General features: G+C 42.1%; 2 protein-coding genes across 2 annotated transcripts; both read right to left on the reverse strand.

Annotated features, from left to right (window-relative positions):
• Positions 1-2,308: 2,308 nt before the first annotated feature.
• On the reverse strand, positions 2,309-6,263 carry LOC114314633 (small ribosomal subunit protein eS4x). Its single transcript, XM_082919022.1, has 5 exons — positions 5,893-6,263; positions 4,112-4,189; positions 3,791-3,971; positions 3,421-3,518; positions 2,309-2,921 (listed from the first exon to the last, which is right to left on the reverse strand). The coding sequence occupies exons 1-5, from the start codon at positions 5,893-5,895 to the stop codon at positions 2,487-2,489; spliced, it is 795 nt and encodes a 264-aa protein (XP_082775148.1). The 5' UTR covers positions 5,896-6,263; the 3' UTR covers positions 2,309-2,486.
• Positions 6,264-6,300: 37 nt separating this feature from the next.
• On the reverse strand, positions 6,301-20,816 carry LOC145821303 (uncharacterized). The gene is made up of 5 exons (XM_082917807.1): positions 20,758-20,816; positions 20,528-20,645; positions 15,977-16,559; positions 15,716-15,867; positions 6,301-6,408 (listed from the first exon to the last, which is right to left on the reverse strand). Exons 1-5 carry the CDS (start codon positions 20,814-20,816, stop codon positions 6,301-6,303), a joined length of 1,020 nt encoding a protein of 339 aa, XP_082773933.1.
• Between the last annotated feature and the right edge of the window lie 1,685 nt (positions 20,817-22,501).

The raw sequence follows: 22,501 nt of genomic DNA on the forward strand, positions 1-22,501 counted from the left end.
TTCCATTATCATACTTCTTTATAGATACAAAATTTTCAATTTTGTACAAAAAAATAATTTAGTTTTTTCAATTTTTTCAAAATCACTCTGCTTGGTTTTGGTTTTTAAAATTCTCTTTTCAGAAAATTCTGCTTTTTGTTTTTCATATTTTTTTATTTTCACTGATTTTATTTTTATTTTTAGACACACCTAATATAAATACACTTAAAAAGTATAATTTTTGTAAAAAAATCTTTTAAAAATTCACTAAATATCAAAAATATATAAAAATATATAAAAATTCAGTATATTTTTCACATTTTTGTGTATTTATTTATTTTTTAAAATATTTTTCACAAATATTTTACTTTTTAGATACATCCAAGGAAGGTGCATCTAAAAAAGTAAAAAAAAATTACTTAAAATTTTTAAAATATTAATTAAAAACAAAAAAAACACAAAAAATAAAAAACTCAATTTTCAAAAAATTGAAACCAAACACACTAATTAGTTTTTTTTTTCACATAATTTTTTTTAGTTTTTTCAATTTAAAAGTTGATGTTTTAAAGTTTTGAAAATCAAAATAAATGTCAAATCATCATGGTCTTTTATAAATAATCATAAATGATAAATAAATATTATTTGAAGGGTAATTCTAACTATAAAAAATTTAATACGACTTGAATGTTCAAAAATTCTTAATTAAAACTTAATGAAATATTAATTCATAAATTAGAATTTATATGTAAATGTCACAAATTTTTAATAGCTGCAACAACCGTCTTGAAATGGAGTTAACTTTCGCAAGTCTTGATTCGGAATAATTAGTTGATGGTTAGATTTAACTCAATCTAAAATAATAAACCTCTCTACTGGGGTAATAGTGGGTTTCAAACTTAGTCTACAGTAAGAGTTGTACAATATCATGACAAGAGGATAATGCATTGTTCAAAGATTTGTACGCTCTTGAGTGTTGAATTTGCACAATTTAGGTGAAAAGTGTACTAAATATCACCAGACAATTGACAAATGCTTTGTTATTAGAAACCTAATTTTTGTCCCTATAAGGATTAAATAAATTCAAGATAAAATAATCATACATTTAGTTGAAATTTTTGGACTCAGCTAATATTGATGGACCTTTTATCTTTGCATATGCAAAATTCTTTTGTTTCATAAGGAGATAATAAAATAACTTATCCCATAATAATATTTGTTAAAATTACAATTTTTCTCTCTTCGATATAAATTATTCTATCTATATAATCTTAGACATGACTTAATGGATAAACAAATTTAGTCTTGAAAGCTAGCCAGTAGAAATCTCATGTTTCAAACTTCAACAGAGAGCTAGCCATCAATTAGGAATTTCTCCCAGCATTCAACTGCATGCTGGTCTCGTTATGAAAAATTATTCAATACCCTTTGTGAGGAAAAAAATATCTATATATATTAAGATTTTTGGAGATCTTATTTAATTAAAAATTTCTCATCTTTTTATTTTTAAGTAAGTGTTCAGATTAATTTGTACCGATCTTTATAGTCAAGACCTTGAAATTAACAATTGAATAACTTTTTAATAACCTCTACAATGACTTAACCATAAAATTTTAAATTTTATTATTTACTTTTTACCGTTCAACCAATTATCTAAATAAAAAAACTATTTATATAGCCTCTTTTAATTGGTGAACAATGTAATTGGTTTTTTGTTTTTCTGTTTTTTTGTTTATGTCCTAGTAGTGACAATATAATAGCATTGATGATAGGTAGCATTACATTTTATCACTTAAATAAGACACACCATACATGAGAGAGAAAATACAAAGCTCAAATGACCATTCCATTTCAACTCATTTAGGGCAGGAGCTTTCCATCTTCCCACGCCCTCCCTCTCTCTAGGCCTTTTTTGTTGAGGAAATGCAAAATGCGGTGTAAATTATGTAAAGGGCATTGATTAATAAACAAATAAATAGAGAACTATTTGCAAAAAATACACTCCATAAGCCTAGAGAATTTTCAGGTAATTGAAAATAGTATGCACCCAAACATAGGAACTTGACAGCAGTCAAACAACAGGCAACCAGTCTTCAGGCAGAAAATTCTGACGTTATTCTGGTGATCCTCCATCAAGAACCAGAAATGAATGATACAATGCTTAGCTGAGATGTGACCATCAAAATATGGAACTCAGACCAAACTCAAATCCCGGAGAACTGGCTTTTTCAAAATTCTACTGACATCGGACACACACCATAAGGCCAAATTGCTCCGCATAAAATCTTGACAGTAACGAACATAATCACAACAAATAAATAATCTCAAGAACTATGGCAAAAGACCAACATTGTTCAATTACTAAATCACCCAACAGAGTCTAACAATATCTGCAGCAACAAAATTTAGTTTGATATTGAACTAAGAAATAGAAAGGACAAAACACAAGTTTCTATCATTAACCCTGACATAGTAAAATGGTGCCCACAACAAATTTTGATTCATAAAATTCAAGCAGCTGCACCTGCTTGGGCAGCAAGCCTCTTCCTAGCCTCCTCAATGATAGACAATTTGATACCCTTGCCCTTGGGAAGAGACACCCATGGCTTTGTACCTTTTCCAATGGTGAACACGTTGCCCATACGAGTAGCAAACTCATGACCAGTGGCATCCTGAACATGAATGGTGTCAAAGTTTCCCTTATGCTTCTCCCTGTTCTTGATCACACCAACACGGCCCCTATTCCTTCCTCCAGTCACCATCACAACATTCCCAACATCAAACTTGATAAAATCAGTGATCTTGTTTGTCTCCAGGTCAAGTTTGATTGTGTCGTTGGCCTTGATAAGGGGGTCAGGGTAGCGAATAGTCCGCCCATCATAAGTGTTGATGTATGGGATACCTTTCTGGCCAAACTGTAAGGAGCGAACTTTGCAAAGCTTGAACTGCAGAGAAGACCAATTCCAATGTATCAGACAACACATTCAACAAGAATGATAGATGGCATAAAGTCAATGGTTAAATGTATAATTCACAGCAATTATTTACCAGGCATATACATAAATAAGACAACGCAAAAAGCCCCATGCTTAATAGGTCCAAAAAAGAATTTCTCCACAAAGAAAAGACATAGAGCATTTTAATCAGATCTGTGTATTTTACAGCAACATGACAGCATAATTTTCATCAAATATACAAAAATAGAAAAAACAAACAATCCAATTTTACACGTGTTCATTTTAACTCCACAAGATTTCCATCAAACATAAGTTACAAGTTACAAATAGAAGCCATCCAAAATAAGGACAGCTGTTGTTCCAGCTAACAAGTGCCATAGGTACTCACAATCTCCCATTGACAAAAGCAACTTTTCAACATGGAAAGTAATACAAAGCTTGCTTTCAAATTGAAGAATCAGTATAAAAATTCAACAAAAGGACGAACCTTAGCCTCTTCATCTCTGATGGAATGTAGACGGAATCGACCCTTTGTATCATAAAGGAGACGGAAATTCTCGTTCGTCTTGGGAATAGATACAACATCTGGTGCACACACACAACATTTTTAAGAAATGAAATCACATAACTAAACATGGAAGAATTTATTATTTTCCAATTCTAAGCATATCCACATCATATTTTACTTATACAGGAAAAGTGAATTTGGTTAGTCAAATCTGCCCCACGTCATAAACAATGTAGTACTACTCTTCCAACCCATATGATAGTTCATCCACTACAATTTTGGCATGTTGGGCAAGATGGAACATACCCATAAAACCCAAGAAACAAAATTTGATAATAGAAGGGCATACCCATGAAACCGGAAGGGTAGGTCTTATCTGTCCTAACCTTCCCATCAACAAGAATATGACGTTGCATCAAGATTGAAATGACTTCACGGTATGTAAGAGCATATTTCAGCCTGTTACGCAGGATAAGAATCAAGGGCAGGCATTCCCTTGATTTATGAGGACCAGATGATGGCTTGGGTGCCTGCATACCAGAACATTTGATGTACATTAACAAAGCAAGAGAACAAACAAGAGGCAGAAATAGAAAACATGATAAGCAAAAAAGATGGGAAAACAAAAAAAAGAAACAAAAGAAGCAGGTGGTTGAGATGATGTACTCACAAATGCACCACCAAGCTTGTCAAGCATCCAATGTTTTGGGGCATTGAGCCTCTTCAAATGCTTCTTCAAACCTCTCGCCTGTAATCCAAGATCAAATGAATTCCAGTAACAACAGAACATTCCAAGATAAACATAATTAAAAGTAAAATAATGTCTAATCATGCAGGAAAATAAATCAGGACGATGAACAACTATAATTATAAGAATTTTCACCTCAAGACATTTAAATTTTTTTATATGTTTCCATTTTAAATCTTTTTGAAAAGAATCAGCTGATGAAGTCCAACCATTTTGTCTACTCTATACTAGCAAGGCAATAGCAGCTTTACTATGTGTGGCATGTTTAGTTTGCATATATTTCACTTTCTGCTACTTGGAATAGACAAAATTCTGTTCAGAAGCAATAATTGACAAGAAGTACAAAAAGGAGTTAAGCACCAAGTGCATAGTGAATATATTTCTTCTGTCTATTTAAGCTTTATCTTCTAATATCAATAGAAGCTTTGAGTGGCATTATACCAAGACTTTTGATAATGAAAGCAAATAACCAAAGAATTCATTAAAAGTTGCAAAACACAATGTTAGAGACAAATAATTGGAGGTAAAGGTCAATGCCAGTGCAACACTCATAGGGTGTATGCTGTAAGGGTAATTTTACAAGTTTAATAAAGGAGAATATAAGCCAAAAAGCCTTTTTTTCATTTAGATTGCTTACTCTAAAAATAAACCTTCTTTCATTTAAAAATACAAAAGCAACCTAAATACAATGTTAACTTCAAGATCCTCACCATTATGCTTTAAAATGCTTACATTCACTATTTCTTCATAACAACTGCTATTTCATGTTCGAAGAAACTCAAGACAACAAGGCCCTGTCTCAATTGCTTGGCCTCGGCCAAGTGAATCCTAATACCAAGAAGAACTGTTCCATGCAAACCTCAAACTGAGTCAACACCCCTTAACCCAATCGCAGAAACAATTTACTCACACCACATGCTTAAAGAGATTAGGTCATATCCACCAAATGAAGAAGCTTAACACTATCTTCCTTAAGACTTATGAGTTGTATTATTAATACCAATTCTATAGAGCTGAGACGTGAAATTGTGCAACGCGTAAATACTCTACCACCATCTCCAACATAATGTGCAGAAACCATCAAAAGAATGTAGTATAATAGCAATTAGAAAGGATTCTGTTCTTTTTCTTGTTATTGTGAGAATGTAAAAAATATAAAGTCCAATTGCCTATCTTTAATCTTTCCCAGATCTATAAATGGCACCCAACCCAAACAAAAATCATATATTTATCACTTCAGTCTAAAAACTTAGAACACCGAATATGTAAAAAGTCTGCATTATTCAAAATAATATTTTCACCTTCATTGATTATAAATCTATGTAACATTCTTCATTTCCTATTTTTCTTGGTTAGAAGAGTAAGTAATACAGCTGAATTAGTAGTCCGCATCAGCAAAACACTTTAATCCGATTATCAAACAACAGATCGTGATCAAGTGTACAAAACAGTCATTGGATTTTGTGAGTGAGAAATAGAGACACTGAGAGATATGGAATCCAAGAAAGCTAAAGCTAAAACAATCAGAACCCTCAACCACATATATACATACATATATATATATATATATGAGCAAAGTTGCATCAAAAGGAAGCTTATCAAACCACACAAATGAAATCTTTTTATCAACAAACAGAGTTAAATCAAGTATACAAGATCATAAACGAGAAAAGTTAGAGAGAGAGAGAGAGAGATGTGCAGACCATGGTTGTTCCCTCGAGACTTCACGACTCGGCTGTGCCTCTCAGGTCTCGACTGCGATCTTCAAGCTTGGGGCTGAATGGAGGAATGCCAAACCCTAAGCAGGTGAACATATATCACAGACCTAAGGTTATTTTGGGGCATTTATAAATATGAATTGGGCCTTCTAGGTGTAGGGCTTTGCAACCTACCAAAATGGGCCGGGTTCCAATTGAACTTGGGCATGGCCTAATTTTATATATTTTTTATTTTTTTATTTATTTTTACATGAAATTAAATGGGATAAACAAAAATTAGGAAAATTAAAGTGACAATATATAATTAACTTTTGGATATAATTCAATTAAAATTTTAAAAGAATAAAATGGTATTGCTTATTTAGGCGGAAAACATTTTTTATTAAAAAAATATTATTCTGTGTTTTGTGGTGGTAGTGGTGGGACAAAGGCAGAGATGGAGGTGGGGTGGCGTGGAGGTGGGGTGGCGGTGATGGTAATGACAACGGTGATGGTATGGTACTGGAAGTGAGAATGATGGTAATAATATAGTAATATTGATAAAATTTTAGTTTGAAAAACGTTTTCAATCTTTAAAAAAAATGAAAAAAATATTTTTTTTCCAAATAAATTTATTTTTTGTTGATCATATAAAATATTTTTTAATATTTTTTATTTTTTATTTTTTATACTAAACACCAAAAAATAAAAATATATTTATTTTTCATAAAATATTTTCCTTTGTCATGGTACATGGGTTTGGCCCTTGTAGCATCTATATGGCTCTTGTTTGATCGGGTGTTTGGGGGAAGAGATTAGATTAGCAAATGTAAGAGGAGCTAATTTAAGCCCACTAAATTATTTAGGCCTAATAGCCCAAGATTAGTGGGCCCGAATTTATCGCAAGTCCAAGATTAGTGGGCTTGGATTTATCGCCGTCAAACGGGCTGAATGGCTCTAAGCCTCGAAAGGGTTCGGATCCACGAACCTAAAGACTTACTCGAGCCCAGACTCGAAAGGGTATTAAGCAAGCCTAGAGATCCGAAACACTCGGACTCGAAAGGGTTCGGATCCACGAACCTAGAGGTCCTAAACACTTGGCTTCGAACGGATTCAAACGCAATCTAGAAGTCGCTCCGTTAATGAGTCCCAGAACACTTGCGGGCTCGGAGCTTTCCGGGATCTACGCACCAGAACCATGGGCGTAATGGAGTTCGAACAAAGGACCCGATCCCGAGGACGGTGAGTGGAGATAAATTCACTCTTCGGTTAAACTAGCCTATACCCGGGTCGAGGTGGCACGACCACGGGGGGTCCATGAGACTCGGCAATATTTTGCGGCAGGACGTCCTCTGGGACTACCCCTGACCCTTTGGGATGATTGGGAATCATTGGTTAGGTGTGGCTAAGAAGAAGGGTTCGCCGAGGGATTGATCTCCTCTTCGGGGTTTTCTCATCCTCGGAGAAGTCACCTCCTCGGAGAGGTCACCTCCTCGGACAAGGTGGTTAGAGAGAATATCCCCCATGTGCCTTGCACATGGGCTCCATCCTACATCATGAGGTGCCTATAAATAGCACCCACCCATAGCTTTACAAGGGATGGATTTTGGAGATTTTTGAACTCTTGGGAAAGAACTAATTTCCCTTCTCCATTATCAACCTTGAGAGTGAAAGTGGGAGATCAATGGGAGAGCCTTGCCATTATTCTATTCTCTAGCCATTTTGCCTTCTTCTTCACCCAATCTCTTATCTCCATCATCTCCTTTGTTGTTGTGTTCCTAAGTTGAGATTATTGAAGAATCTAAGCCTCTCATCATATTCTAGAGAATTCGAAGTTGTTCTTCAAGGATCTTCGAAGATCTTCGAATTTTCCAACTCCTTTCTTGAACCCTTTCCTACATTTTGGCGACTCTGCTGGGGAGGCGGATTGGTTAATGGTCTCAACGAGATCTGGAATCCACACAACTCCAACAAGGATGGTGGGAGAAGATGAAGTTCACCAACAAGGATCCTCTAATGGTGGTGATGACAGAACCATGGCTCCAGATCAACCACTTTTGCTTGAAGCCATTCAAGGACTTCAAAATACTCAGCAAGAGATTCTTACAACTCTTCAGAATCTCACTCACACCATGTTGGTGATGAGTTCTAACTTTGCACCGGCGCCAAACGGAAATCAAACTGGTGGTGGAGTTATTCCCGCCGGAGCGCAAAATCAAATCCAAGGAGAAGTAGGCCCCAATCAGCCTATGGCTCATGGCAACACGGCCACAGTAACACATGCTCAAACCACAGTAGGCGGCAGCAGTTTGCCCACGCCAGGGCTCCATGGCGTGCCGAGCCAAGATCCAATGGTGACTAGGGGAGTTTCTGGTGTAATGAATGGCGCTCCAACGACTGCTGGTGTCCAGGAAAACATAAGGAGCATGATGGCGCAAAAGGGAGCTATGCCCGTACCTAATCTTGTTACGCCACCAGTGAATGTTACCCAAGCACCAAGCGGGCCTCCTTTGGTGCCGACAACAAATCTGCAAGCACAACCCGGTATAGCGGCGCCGTGCGGTGGACTCTATGGGCCTCAATTCAATATCCCATCACCAACTGGCTTGTCTATAGGCGCTGATGGCCAGTATCGTCAAATGTCCTCACCAATGATGAATTCGCAGCACCAGAATGGCCAAGACGCCCCTAGCTCAATCTTCGGGTACATAAGCCAAGTCCCGGGAATACCACCATCAAACTCTCTCCCTCAACAGTTTCTCACTCTCGCCGATGTGCAGGCCATGTTCGATCTCGAACGGGGCAAGAGGACCTTACCCTCTTTGCCTGATCCAGACGTCAAGCCGCCTTACCCCATTGAGATGCTGAGCTATCCATACCCTGAGGGGTATACAGTGCCGAAGTTCATCAAGTTCGACGGCAAACAAGGAAATGCCCGAGAACATGTTGTGCGATTCATCGAGACTCTAGGTATTCATGGTTCAAACCACGTCCTCCGACTGAGAGAATTCTCTAAGTCCCTCACCGACCGAGCATATAGTTGGTATGTTAATTTGGCCCCAAACTCTGTCTGAAGTTGGGAGGAAATGGTTAACAAATTCCACTCCAAGTTCTTTCAAGTGGCGGAGAAGGTGACCACACTTACATTGTGTAAAGAGAAGCAACAAGAAAGTGAAGACATCCTTGACTACGTCAAAAGGTTTCAGGACAAGGCCGTGGATTGTCATGAAGCAGTTGAGGAGAGTTATCTGGTTCAAATTTGTCTAGAAGGGGCATTGAGCAGGTACAAAATGTTTCTAGTTAACCACAAGCTACCCACCTTCTCGGCATTAATAGAAGCAGCTCGGAACATTAGCATTCCTCAGGCTCAGGAGTCCGGATTTAAAGCCAGTTACAAGACTAGTTTCAAGTCATCTCGTGGACCTACCGTTGCTGCTGCCTCTGCCCCGGATACCCGAAATTCACAAGGAGGAGGTCATAGAGGCCAGAAAAGAAAGCAATATAATGGTGAAAAGGGGAATGTTTCTTATCCATGTGGAATCGAGGAAGTGAAAGCTCTAGTTAAGGAATGGGTGGCTGACGGAGAGCTAAAATTGCCTTATGTTGAAGAAATGCCATCAAAAAAGGACCGTGAGAGCCCTGAATTTTGTGTCTACCATCGTACATTGAAACATCCGACAGAGAAGTGTTGGACTCTCAGGAAAATCTTCAGAGATAAAGTCAAGGCAGACGAATTGAGGTTCAAAAAGCGAGGGACTCAAGACATCCGAGAACAACCATATCCTCAACACCGAGACAAGGGCAAGAATGTTGCTATGATAGCTTATGAAGGCCCAATGATCGAGGCTATCGCTAATCTCGATGACGATGACTGTTATCTGGACGACATCCTCGAGCCAGAGGGTGAGCAAGTTTACTATGGAAGTGCTCTCGATCCAGAGGGCAGAACATTTATGACTCATGGCGAAGATCCCTTTGATCCAGAAGGAGGAGAAGAATACTATGGAAGAGGAGGACACCATGTTTATGTGGCATCTTATTTTGAGGAGACCGAGGAGATGGTTAACTACGAGCCTCCAAGAGTGGAAAAAGATCCGGATCACTATGCCAAAACCCTGCAAGACTGTGTAAAGTTCAAGCAGTTCTTTGACCAGCTTGGACTTTCCAGGGAGGCAAGAACGGAAATCACCAAGTCTATCATTAATATAGCCGAGGCACACCATGAGGAATGCATGTCGACTGAGGGGTCTATCCCGAGGAAGGCAAAAGAGCAATCTAGTGCCATTACTTTCTCCGAGGCTGATCGAAAGTATCCTTTTTCTCACAATCGCCCGCTTTATGTGACTGTTTTTATTAACGGGGTTGAGTTCAAAAGGGCCTTTCTAGATAGTGGAGCCTCTATCAACATTATGACTCGCGCTACTCTAGAAAAAGCCGGAATCTCTGAAGAACGCATTGTGAAGCAGCCGATAGTCATCACTGGCTTCGGTGGAGAAAGGAGAGTTACTATCGGATGCGTAACAGTTGATTTAGCCGTTGGAGAGATTCGCTCGGCCACCAAGTTCCATATTATCGATTCTGAGGCAAATTATCACATCATTCTAGGGAGGACCTGGATGCATAGATATGGGGCTGTACCATCAAGTTATCATCAGTGTGTTAAGGCTAAATGGGGAAAGAAGACGGTGACAATTCAGGCTACAGAAAGGCCGTTCGAGATCCATGAAGCTCATTATTCTGATGCCATCTACTTCACCGAACTGGCTGTCGAAGAAGTTCCCACCACCTCTAAGCCTCGAGGGGTCAAAATTCCTCGTTGGGAGGATATCAAAGATGACAAGGAGCCGATGACAGAATCAAGTAAGCGGGCGATGTCTAGACCAGAAAGTCCGCCTATTCCTCGGAAGGTGATGAAAGTTCGAGAAGGAGGCAAGATGGTGTATTATTTATGAAGGTGCGGGGAGTCGGTTTCTTCAGTCACCGACTCCGAGTCAAAAGAAGAGCCTCCTGACAATGATATAGTAATAAAGCCTGAAGTGGCTCCAGAATGTATGCAAGATGGGCCGAAACCTCAGCCCGAACAACTTATCGAAATAGATCTGAGTGATGGACAAGATGCACCGAGACCGGTATTCGTAAGTTCGAGCCTTAGCCTAGAAAAACGGGAACAGTTGTTAAAATTGATAAGCCGATACTCAGATGTGTTTGCTTGGTCATATAAGGAAATGCCCGGACTAGATCCTGACCTAGTCTCCCACTATCTTGATGTGTTCCCAAACTCCAAGCCAATTAAGCAAGCTGCTCGAAAATATCATCCAGATCTCGAAGAGAAGATTAAGGAGGAGATTGAAAAACTTCAACAGGCTGGTTTCATCCGGCCAATACAGTACCCCACGTGGTTAGCAAACATCGTGCCAGTAAAGAAGAAGAATGGCCAAATCAGAGTATGTGTAGACTTTCGAGATTTGAACAAATCTTGCCCGAAGGATGAATTCCCTCTTCCTTACATCGACACCCTCGTGGATACTACCTCGGGACACCAGATGTTCTCATTCATGGATGGATTCAGTGGATACAATCAGATTAAGATGGCTGAAGAGGACGCAGAAAAGACCGCTTTTAGAACACCTCTCGGAAACTTCTTCTATACAGTCATGCCTTTCGGACTCAAGAATGCCGGTGCAACTTACCAAAGGGCTATGACTGCAATCTTTCATGACATGATCCATCATGAGATGGAAGATTATGTTGATGATCTAGTGGTGAAATCCAAGAAAGAAGAAGACCATCTCCGAGACCTTGAGAAGGTATTCAAGAGGTGCCAGAAATTCAAAATGAGGATGAATCCTCTCAAATGTGCTTTCGGGGTGACGGCCGGGAAGTTCCTCGGGTTTCTTGTACATAGGCATGGTATCGAGGCAGATGAAGACAAGGTCAAATCTATCAGAGCAATGCCTCCCCCGCATTCTCAGAAGGAGTTAAAGAAGTTCCTCGGGAAGGTCTCTTATATTCGAAGGTTTATCCCAGCACTGGCAGAGATCTCTGCTCCTTTCGGCTCTTTGTTAAAAGGAGATGCCAAGTTCGAGTGGAACCAAGAGCACCAAAAGGCCTTTAAGAGAATCAAGGCGGCCTTGACCTCGCCTCAGACCATGATAGCCCCGCAGCCCGGGGTGCCTCTAATGTTGTACCTAACTTCAACCCCCAAGTCCATAGGGGCATTACTGGTCCAAGATGTAGATGGAGTAGAACGCCCGGTGTATTACATCAGTCGGAATATTCGAGGAGCAGAAGTCCGATATACTCCAGTAGAGAGACATTGTTTAGCTTTGGTATTCACTGCCCAAAAGCTCAGACATTACTTCCTAGCACATCAGATTCAGATTGTTACTAGAAGTGATCCAATCCGATACCTCCTCAGCAAGCCTGCTCTAACCGGGAAGGTGGCAAGATGGTTGTTAGCACTGGGTGAATTCGAGATCACATGTGTAGCCCCCAAGGCGATCAAAAGCCAAGCCTTAGCTGATCTCCTTGCCCAATTTCCAAGTGGTGACTATGAACCAGTGAATGAAGAATTAAGAGGAGAGGTGCACGCAGCTATGGCTTCCGAGGAAAGCTTCTGGACATTGAGCTTTGACGGAGCAGCAGCCGGAGGGAAGGGAGGAACCGGGATAGTCCTTACAAGCAAAAGTGGGGAAAAGTTATATTTGTCTTATAAACTGGATTTCCATTGTTCAAATAACGAAGCCGAGTATGAGGCTCTTATTTTAGGCTTGATAGCAGCTGAGAAGCACAGTATCAAGAAGATTCGGATCCGGGGGGACTCAAAGCTGATAGTGAAGCAAGTTTCAGGACAGTTCGTCTTAAAGGAGCCTGCCTTGGCCACATATCGAACAACAGTCCAAAGGCTTCTTGACAAATTTCAGAAGGTCGAAATAGAGCATGTGCCTCGCTCCGACAACAAGTTTTCAGATGCCCTCGCAACATTAGGGGCAAGAGTTGACATTCCAGAGGAAGAGGCAACAATTGTTATCAAGAAGAGAACAAAACCTTCAATAATACCCGAAGACAAAGGCCTTCCAGAGGACTGGAGAGGAGAAATCCTCGAGCAACTCAGAAGCAAAGTTGGAAAACTGACTATGGCCAAGCTTGCCTAATTCACAATTATTCAAGGTGAACTTTACTTCCGAGGAGGTACTGGATTCCTAGCCCGGTGTATTGGCCAACAAGAAGCAAGCTTCCGACTACAACAGATCCATGAAAAGTCTTGCGGGGATGGGGATATCAGTCTGTATAGAAGAATCCAAAGACAAGGTTATTATTGGCCCGAGATGGAGAAGGACTCAAATCAATTACAGAAGGAATGCCCCAAGTGTCAGTCATACATCCGGGAGGATGAGAGTTGCTTTGAAATTGATACCCCTGACTGGAGGCAAGTCTACGTTGACTATCTCAAAGAGGGAACACTACCTGAGAGCCCGAGGGACATTGCACACCTCAAGAGGAGAGCGAGGCGGTACTTTCTTGATTAGGACAAGCTGTATAGAAGAAGTATTGAGGGCACTCCCCTGAGATGTCTCTCCAAGGAGGAGTCAGATCTAGTCCTCGGAAGAGCCCACGAGATTGAACATCAAGGAGGGGCTCGGCTGTTCGAGCAACTTATACACCTTGGGTATTACTGGCCGACCATGGAGTCAGATGCATCCCATCACGTGAAGAGGTGCCAGACTTGTCAGAAACACGGAAATTTGATCCACGCTCCAGCTGTAGACCTGCATAGTATCCGAACGCCATGGCCGTTCCATACCTGGGCTTTTGATCTGATAGGGCCCATCTCCACATCTTCTAAGGGGTACAAGTGGATTCTCGCAGCCACAGAATTGAGTACAAAGTGGGTCGAAGCAATTCCTCTAAAGAACGCTACGGGGCCTGCAGTCGCAAACTTCATCAAGGAGAATATCATTTGCCGATTTGGGGTACCAAACACCATCCTCTCGGATAACGGCACTCCCTTCATAAACAAATATGTGAAGAGCCTCCTAGAGACTTACCAAGTGAAGCATCACAAATCCACACCCTACTATCCAAAAGGGAACGGGCAGGCGGAAGCCACAAACAAGACACTAATAAGGATTCTGAGCAAGATGATGGATGAGTTTGGGGGGACTTGGTCCGAACAGTTGATAGTAGCCCTATGGGCGTATCGCACTTCGAAGAGAAAGCCAACTCAAGCAACTCCTTACTCCCTTGTGTATGGATCCGAGGCAGTGTTACCTATAGAGTTGGAAACGCCATCTGCTCGAGTGGCTCTCGCCTCGGGGATGGTATTGGAGCCTCGAACCACCAGATTGGAAGCATTAGAGGAAAAACATGACAGAGCTGCAAAAGTCATGGAAAGGTATCATGAGTCCATCGCCCGAGCCTATAACCAGACTGTGATACCAAGGAAGTTTGAAGAAGGTGATCTAGTATGGAAGATTGTAGACCCAATCATGCGAGGACAGCCTTTGCCCAAGTTTTCTCCAAAATGGGAAGGGCCCTACAAGGTGGTTCAGGCGAGCTCAAGCGGGTACTACAAACTTGTAAGGGTTGAAGACGGCTTCCGAACTGGCCCGCTCAATGCAAAGTTTATCAAGCATTACTACCCATAGTTGGACTCATCTATGATGAAATTCATTTTCACTTTCTTACTTTGTCTAAAAGTTGTATTTCCCTTACGTTATGAAGAAGCTGGTTTTCTCTATGGTGCATGTTTTATCCCATCACTTACAGTGAATCTATTATACTTTTGTCAAGAAAGTTGAAGAACTAATGAGAATATTTCAGCTTTTATAAACATGTGCATATGATTGTTCTTTCCATTGTATCATTCGAAATAAATATTTTATCAAGTAGAATGAGAAAACAATGCGAAAATATCCAAACAACAAAAATTTTGTCATTTCATTGCATTGTCCTAGATAAAACATTTTTATCGAAAGGGGCAAGAAAGTAATGATAAAAAAAAAACTCAATCTTTCCTAAAGACACCCTCGAAGAAGCTGCCCGTCATATCTACATCTGGAGGACAAACAGTAGAGTGTGCCTCTAAAGTCTCCAAGGCCCGAGCATAACCCGACTCAAGTTTACGAAGAGTTGCCTTTATCTCATCTATAGAGGTGCGATAGGAGGCAAGCACAGACATAAGTTCCAGCTGATGACTGGCGTTCGAAGCTATATCCAGGCGCTTCCGAAGCCATGATAAGTCCACTTGGTGACGCTCCATGTCAGAGATCCCCTGATACGCCGTCTCGACTACTTTCCCATTAAGGTCACACAACCGTTGCCTGTCCAAGCTATATAAGATAGTGGCAAAAGACTCGAGAAGAGCAGTCTGAATGAGTGGACACTGGCAAGCAAATGAAGCAAAGGTCTCCGGGTAACTTGAATGCACAAGCTGTAGAACTGAAGCAAACTCAGGAGCTACCCAATAATGGAGAAATGATACTTTGCCAGAAGCTGAAGGAGGAATTGGGGCCGGAAAGCTGCTAGTCTCAGGAATCTCCCCAATGTCTATCGGGTTAGATGAACCACCCGGAGGGGTAACTCCCGGCAGAGGTCCCGAGCCTGAGAATGCCGAACGATAAGGGGAAAGACCAAAAGCATCACTATCAATGTGGAAATCACTAAGATTCAGATCCAAAATATTCGAAGGCACTGGCGATGAAGAACCTCTGGCAGTCGTCTCAAAGGCAGGTGTCCCCCCTTGAGAAGGAGAACCGTGAGGAGTTACAAAGAGAGTCGGAGTAGAGCCCGAGGCAGGTGAAGGCAGGACCCCGGTAGCAGCTAACACTGGAGCAGAGTCCGAGGCAGGTGAAGGCAGGACCCCGGTAACAGCTAACACTGGAGCAGAGTCCGAGGCAGGTGAAGGAAGGACCCCGATAGCAGCTAACACTGGAGCAGAGTCTGAGGTAGGTGAAGGCAAGACCCCGTTAGCAGCTAACACTGAAGAAAAGATAAGAAGGCCTTATTAGAAGTAGGGAACAGGAAAGCCATTTAAGTAAAGATTTCTCACAGATATAAGTAAATGACAAACTTCAGAAAGAAAGATTACCAGAGGGAGAATCAATATGCAAAGCAGGGGCAACTGAAGGACTCCTAGCATCAACAAAGTCACTTGGTCGTGTAGAGACCACCTGATCGATCTCAATGTCTGATGAAGCCTGAACAGTAGCAGTCATCCCTGAAGAAGGAAGGAGGGCCGGAGGATGAGAATCACCATAAGTGCCAGAGCGAGTCTCAGAGATCTCTAGCACATCCACCTCCACACCATTCCCAGAGGCGCACCTCATCTCTACATCGCTTCTAGAAGCATGGCCCGCGACATCAATTTCTGTGGCATCAGTCCCTCCAGCAATCTCAACATCAGAACGGTGAGCCCCAATAAACTCGTCACCAAGGTAGTGCTCCTCCTCAGCTACGGTAGGGCGGTGACGACGCATGCGTGGAATAAGGTCACAAAAATGATCGGAGGACTCAGCCTCATCATCATCGTCATCTATAACTGCTATACGAGGGGTGCGCATCTTCACAAGTCTTGTAGACAAAGGGAGGGTGTCGTCCAAGTCTGAGTCCGGCCTGGGGGAGGCAGCATGGCCAGGAGCCACGGTACTGACAACGTCAACAATCGCAGGATCCTACACAACATGGGCAAATAAAAGTTTTCAGTTTAGAAGGTATAGTCGCAAGAAGGAAAGTAGCTTCAAATCAAGAATTTCGGGTACCTCATGAAGCCTTTTGGAAAGGCGAGGAGCGGAAGGACTGGCATCAGAAGTCCTCTTGTGAGCCATCTTCTTAAGGCGGGTCGTTCGAGGACCAGAGGCCTTATTCAAAGGGACTGGCTCTGGAGAAGTAATTGCCAAGCTAGAAGCAGATGCCCGAGCAGAAGGGTCAGTTGGAGCAGATGAGGTGAAGAAACTCTCGTACATGTGGTCAGATTTTCGGCTCTCGGGTAGCCGAAGAGAAGAATCCTTCTTATAAATCGGCGGAGGCAAACATACGGTCGGTCTGCTCTGGACAAATGCAATAAACGCATCGATATTCTTCTGCCAATACCGCCTGAAAGAAAGGGGTGAAACCCCCTACTCGGCTCAAGCCTGGCATCGTCAAAGAGCCGGATATGGGAAGCACGGTGTGTACAAGCCCGCGACTGAAGCACCCGTAGCTCGCTGAAAATGATAATAAAGGAGGTGCTGGCCCCGGGGCACATTGATCAAACCCGAATTGACATGCTACGCGGTCAGGCCTATAAACAGCACTATCAACGCCTTCCTCATGCCACACCGGTAATGAACTCGGACGGATCATAATCAGCATATCAACAAAGGGTGCAGGGATGTTTTTCGGCAAAGGAAAGGACACCGAGCGGGAGGAACCATGATAGATAAGCGGTGTGGCCACATCCACAGGTGGGCATACATACGGCTGTGCCACAAAGCGTCGGGGATCATCCACCAGAGTATTCAAGGATAAGGTGGAAATGGTACGTGACCACCGTGTAATCAACGGCTGGCAAGACTTCGCTTTCTCAAATGTCCGAGACCCATCAGTATCGAGCACGGGGATGCCATCTTTATCCACTTTCTCCCGAAGAACTTCCGCCTCAAATACAGTCGGAGCAGGGGCAAATTTTGGGAACCTCTCGAAGAAGAAACATAGCAAGAACTGGCTGTGAATAAAGGAGACAGGCTCATATCGACCCACGGAGCGAACCATATCTCGATGTAGTAAATCCAGCCGATAGTAGAGATTCCCAAGAAATAGTGGAGCCAAAGGGATCTGATCTCCTCTGAAGAGCCTGACTGCCAAGGGGAAGACGAAAGGATTGAGGGAATCCGGAGGTGTGCTCGGAAGAATGAAGAATGAAAGGAAGCAAGCCAGAAATCCCAAGAAATAGAGCCTGGAGCCATACATCGGACCGGTCTCATACTCCCGAGAGTCAGGGTCAGCATCTCTGGCCAAGGGCTGAAGATCTTTGAAGAAGTGGCGGATCCATGCAGTATAGGAGGCACGGTCCGTCCTTACTCGACTAGTCCTCCTCGCTGAACCATCAAAAACGGAACTCCACCGACCACAAGTTTGAAGATTTAGCTTCAGAGATTGGATCAAAGAATCATCTTCGGGGGGTGTCTGCTCAGGGTCGAAGGCATCAGGGCCGGTCACTTCCAGACGCAGCAACATGAACACATCCTCAAGGGTGGACCCCATCTCGTGCTGGCCAAGTATAAAGGTGTGTGTCTCGGTGCTCCACCGAAGAGCCATGGCTTCCAGGCTAGCATTGTTGCGACGGATGGATAGGGATCGAGATATTTTCACTGGGATCAATAGTCGGGCCTCTTGAAGCCGCTCACAGAAGCTCTTGTCCGAGAGGACATCATCGACCCACTCCCGCCAACCAAAAGGAGGGTTTGAGAAGGCCTTGAACTGAGGATAACAGTATGGAAAGTCCCCCCGCTCAATCCGAAAGCGTAGCACCGAGGAAGGAGAAATGAGGGCCTCATGTCCAGAGTCAGTGTCCTCAGTGAGACATAATGGAGCCGCCTTCGGAGATAGAAGAGAAGTGGTGGAGGTAGCCGCCCGCCAGAAGGGATCCTTCCGACCAAAATAAGGAGATTTCCTCCACTCAGATGCCAGAGGTACATCCCTCTCTTTCATGAGAGCCGGTTCTGATGACCCCGGAGCTACGGATTTCTTTTGAGAAGACATATGGCTGAAATAACAGGTATAAACAGTAAGGAGTTGACCGTATTAAAATTCAACAAATTCTATTAGAATTAAAGCAACACATTCGAATGAAATTTCGGCATCAACTATTCGTTTCTCTGAGAGTCCATGAATTCAACAAATTCTACGAGGAATTTTTTTTTTTTACACCAAGAGTCCAGGTTCAACCCCGGAAGTCATCAACAATTCTTTCTCTCGGGTGTTCCTCAAGCTCAACAAATTACAGTACCGATATGTGTATCAACAACATACAGATTTTCAGTTTTCATCATCGATAAGAGATGCAATATCATAGGTCGTTTTGTGATGAAGTTCAATTGGGTCAATTTCTCAAAGTCACTATGTTCCATGTTAGAGGTCCAATTTATACGAGGCTCAAAATTTGGACAGAGTGAAGTTCAATAGCAAATTTCAGGCCCGAGATCCGAAGCATATTACATTGCTCATCAGTAGTAAGATTCAATGGATCATTATGCAAATTACAGAACTGTCCTTTCCAAAGTCCATATTCATAAGCCCAGGATTTTCTCTCTCCATGTCAAAAATGGAGCTCAAATACTAGTCAACAAGTTATATTCGGCCTTTCCTCGGTGATAAAGTTCAACAAATTATGTTCAAGCCAAGCACCTCAATAAGGTTTTAAGTGCTAATGTATGTTTCCATGCGGCCAAAATCACGGTGTTTGAGCTAAAAAAAAAAAATGTGTCATTGGGATTGCCACAAAAATTGAGTCCATATTCAGATTCAGTTTTTATTTTTTTATTTTTATCAGATTGCTTGAGCCCTCTACATTGCCACAAAAATATATTTATATATATTTAAATATATTTATATTCGGAAGAGGGAGCCGAATTTCATACTTACAAATTTGGGCAGTTAGAGAGGTGAAGTCCAAAGCCGATACTGGAAATTCAAGCTGAAATCAGAGAGGCTTTACAGACTGTAATCAACAAGACTGGGCTAGGCTTGGTAGGACCACACACGTTGCGTTGAGTGGGCGAACGTGCGTGATCGGCGTCGGACAAGTTAAAGCCGGAAGCAACGCTGGTACTACAAAAGAGTCAGCAACCACACACGTTGCGTTGAGAAGGCGAACGTGTGTGGTGTGCGTTGGAACCGTTGAAGCCAACAGTGATTGGTGATGGAGTAGCAGCAGATTGAAACCGACAATGTACACACGGCTTCAATAGCAGATTGAATTTGGCCTTGCAATAGCAATCAATGTACACACGGCTTCAGTCTCTAACCTGTTAAAAGAAGAATGTGTGTCATTGGAATCATAAGACTACCATAAATTATATGTATATACAAGAGTTCAAATAGTAACTATTCCAACATTCACAAGGATGGCGATGGATAAACTCACCAGAAACAACCAACGAGTGATCAATATTTTTCAATAGCTCTATTTGTATCAAAATCATCAAAGCACGGGCTCAAGTTTTAAATATTAGCAGGAGTGCAATGTCATGAAATTCAACAGAGTACTACCTATCTCAAGCTAAAAATTGCAAATTCTCAGAGTGACAGAAATTACAAATTCTCAGAGTATTAAATCAAGTTGTACAAGAGCCAAAACTTACCCAGATTTTTTTTGAAACCCGAAATCAAGAGAAGAAAGTTTTTGAAAAAAAAAAAAAATGAAATTAGTTGAGAGGAAGACCAAGGCCCACCAAAAATGAAGCTCCAAAATATGAATTTCAGGATTACATTTCATATGCAAGTCAAGATTCAATGGAAGCTTCAGCTATCTCGAGTTCAAAATTGATATACAATAATGCTCGCAAATCTCAAAGGCCCAAATCAAATTTCTAGTAAGGCTCAGAAATTCAGATTTCATCAAAACAAGAGGATCGAGAGTGGGTTTCGAAAAAATGCTTACAGATCTAAAGGCCACGCCCATGAGAGAGTGGCCAAGAACAGTATAAACCGAGATCGTGATGAAGCGGCGCCAGGGTGGGCAAATATTGAAGTTGGCAAGCTGAATCTGGTGTTGATCACTGCCAAGTCCCAAAAAAGAAAAAAAAAAAAAAAAAAAAAAAGCCGAAGTAAAGTCCGAAGTTGAAGAGAGTGATACGATGCCGAGCTGAAATCGACACAGGTTGTAATTACCAAGAAACGACACCGGAACAGGCAAATGAGGAGATCAGAAGAACCTGTGGTGAGACCATGGGTCACGAAGCACGCAGCGTGGGTTAAGAGCCACGCGCACAGGTCAGATGCGAGAAAGAACCAGCGGCCACGGTGGGTCAGCCAAGAACGAACCGGTCCGGCAATGATGCATGTGAGCAGTGGTTTGAATCTCGTTGTTGACAGTGCCACGAGTTGCGACGCGAACAAGCGACGGAGTAGCTGGGCAGACCGACGCCGCGTTGAAAGGGCGGCGTGGTCGGCGTTGGCCAGATCACAGTTGAAGACAGTGGGTCTGCAGCGAAGTTGCTGCAGCGGAAAATGAGCAAACGTGGTGGTCTCTGGTTTGTAGAAACAGAGCCTCCTTGAAGAAGATGGAATCCAACTTGGGTCTCTCCGTTCAAAGAGAGAGATAGTGCTGAAATAGTGATTTTTGCAATAATAAAGACAAATTTTATTTGGCCTAAAAAAGGGTATGATTCTATAAACCCTAAGACATTTTGGTGATACATAGAGAGAGGGGGCCGAGAAACGTGGGCTTTATTTTTATCTGGAGCCAATAAAAAAAATGGTGTGATGCCTACATAACAGCCTGCTGTTTGTTTTTTTCCAAATCAAAAATAAAGGTGCATGAGCCTTACCTTTTTATGCTATAAAGTGAAAAGTGGGCTAGCTGTAAAGTGTGGCTTATCTTGTCAAGAATACAGAAATTGATTTTTTTTTTTTTTTTTTTTTTAGTTCTTATTTCTTTGACTTGGAACAAAAAAAAAAAAAAAAAAAAAAAAGAAGAAGTACAAAAAAAAAAAAAATTTTTTGCTTGTCAATTTTTTTTTGTAAATTGAAGTGCGTCATCAACTTTATCCATAGGCTCTGTCGTGACAACATGTTTTTTTGTGAAAAACGTGACGCGAAGCAGGGTCGAAGAAATGACAGTATGCATGTCCGAGAAAATTACAATTTCTCGCACACGCAAGGGGCAAATGTAAGAGGAGCTAATTTAAGCCCACTAAATTATTTAGGCCCAATAGCCCAAGATTAGTGGGCCCGAATTTATCGCAAGTCCAAGATTAGTGGGCTTGGATTTATCGCCGTCAAACGGGCTGAATGGCTCTAAGCCTCGAAAGGGTTCGGATCCACGAACCTAGAGACTTACTCGAGCCCAGACTCGAAAGGGTATTAAGCAAGCCTAGAGATCCGAAACACTCGGACTCGAAAGGGTTCGGATCCACGAACCTAGAGGTCCTAAACACTTGGCTTCGAACGGATTCAAACGCAATCTAGAAGTCGCTCCGTTAATGAGTCCCAGAACACTTGCGGGCTCGGAGCTTTCCGGGATCTACGCACCAGAACCATGGGCGTAATGGAGTTCGAACAAAGGACCCGATCCCGAGGACGGTGAGTGGAGATAAATTCACTCTTCGGTTAAACTAGCCTATACCCGGGTCGAGGTGGCACGACCACGGGGGGTCCATGAGACTCGGCAATATTTTGCGGCAGGACGTCCTCTGGGACTACCCCTGACCCTTTGGGATGATTGGGAATCATTGGTTAGGTGTGGCTAAGAAGAAGGGTTCGCCGAGGGATTGATCTCCTCTTCGGGGTTTTCTCATCCTCGGAGAAGTCACCTCCTCGGAGAAGTCACCTCCTCGGAGAGGTCACCTCCTCGGACAAGGTGGTTAGAGAGAATATCCCCCATGTGCCTTGCACATGGGCTCCATCCTACATC

The sequence above is a fragment of the Camellia sinensis genome, chromosome 3 (assembly GCF_055761805.1).
Source record: "Camellia sinensis isolate YWXY chromosome 3, ASM5576180v1, whole genome shotgun sequence".
NCBI classification, from domain to species: Eukaryota; Viridiplantae; Streptophyta; class Magnoliopsida; order Ericales; family Theaceae; genus Camellia; species Camellia sinensis.

Coding starts and splice junctions, on each gene's coding strand:
- LOC114314633 (XM_082919022.1), bottom strand. Junction 3,972..4,111: donor ACAAGCTTGGTGGTGCATTT/GTGAGTACATCA, acceptor TCTGGTATGCAG/GCACCCAAGCCATCATCTGG. Junction 3,519..3,790: donor CTACCCTTCCGGTTTCATGG/GTATGCCCTTCT, acceptor TGTGTGCACCAG/ATGTTGTATCTATTCCCAAG.
- LOC145821303 (XM_082917807.1), bottom strand. CDS start 20,816: ATGGTCTCACCACAGGTTCTTCTGATCTCCTCATTTGCCTGTTCCGGT. Junction 16,560..20,527: donor TGGGCGTGGCCTTTAGATCT/GTAAGCATTTTT, acceptor CATGTTGTGTAG/GATCCTGCGATTGTTGACGT. Junction 15,868..15,976: donor GCATATTGATTCTCCCTCTG/GTAATCTTTCTT, acceptor TCTTTTCTTCAG/TGTTAGCTGCTAACGGGGTC.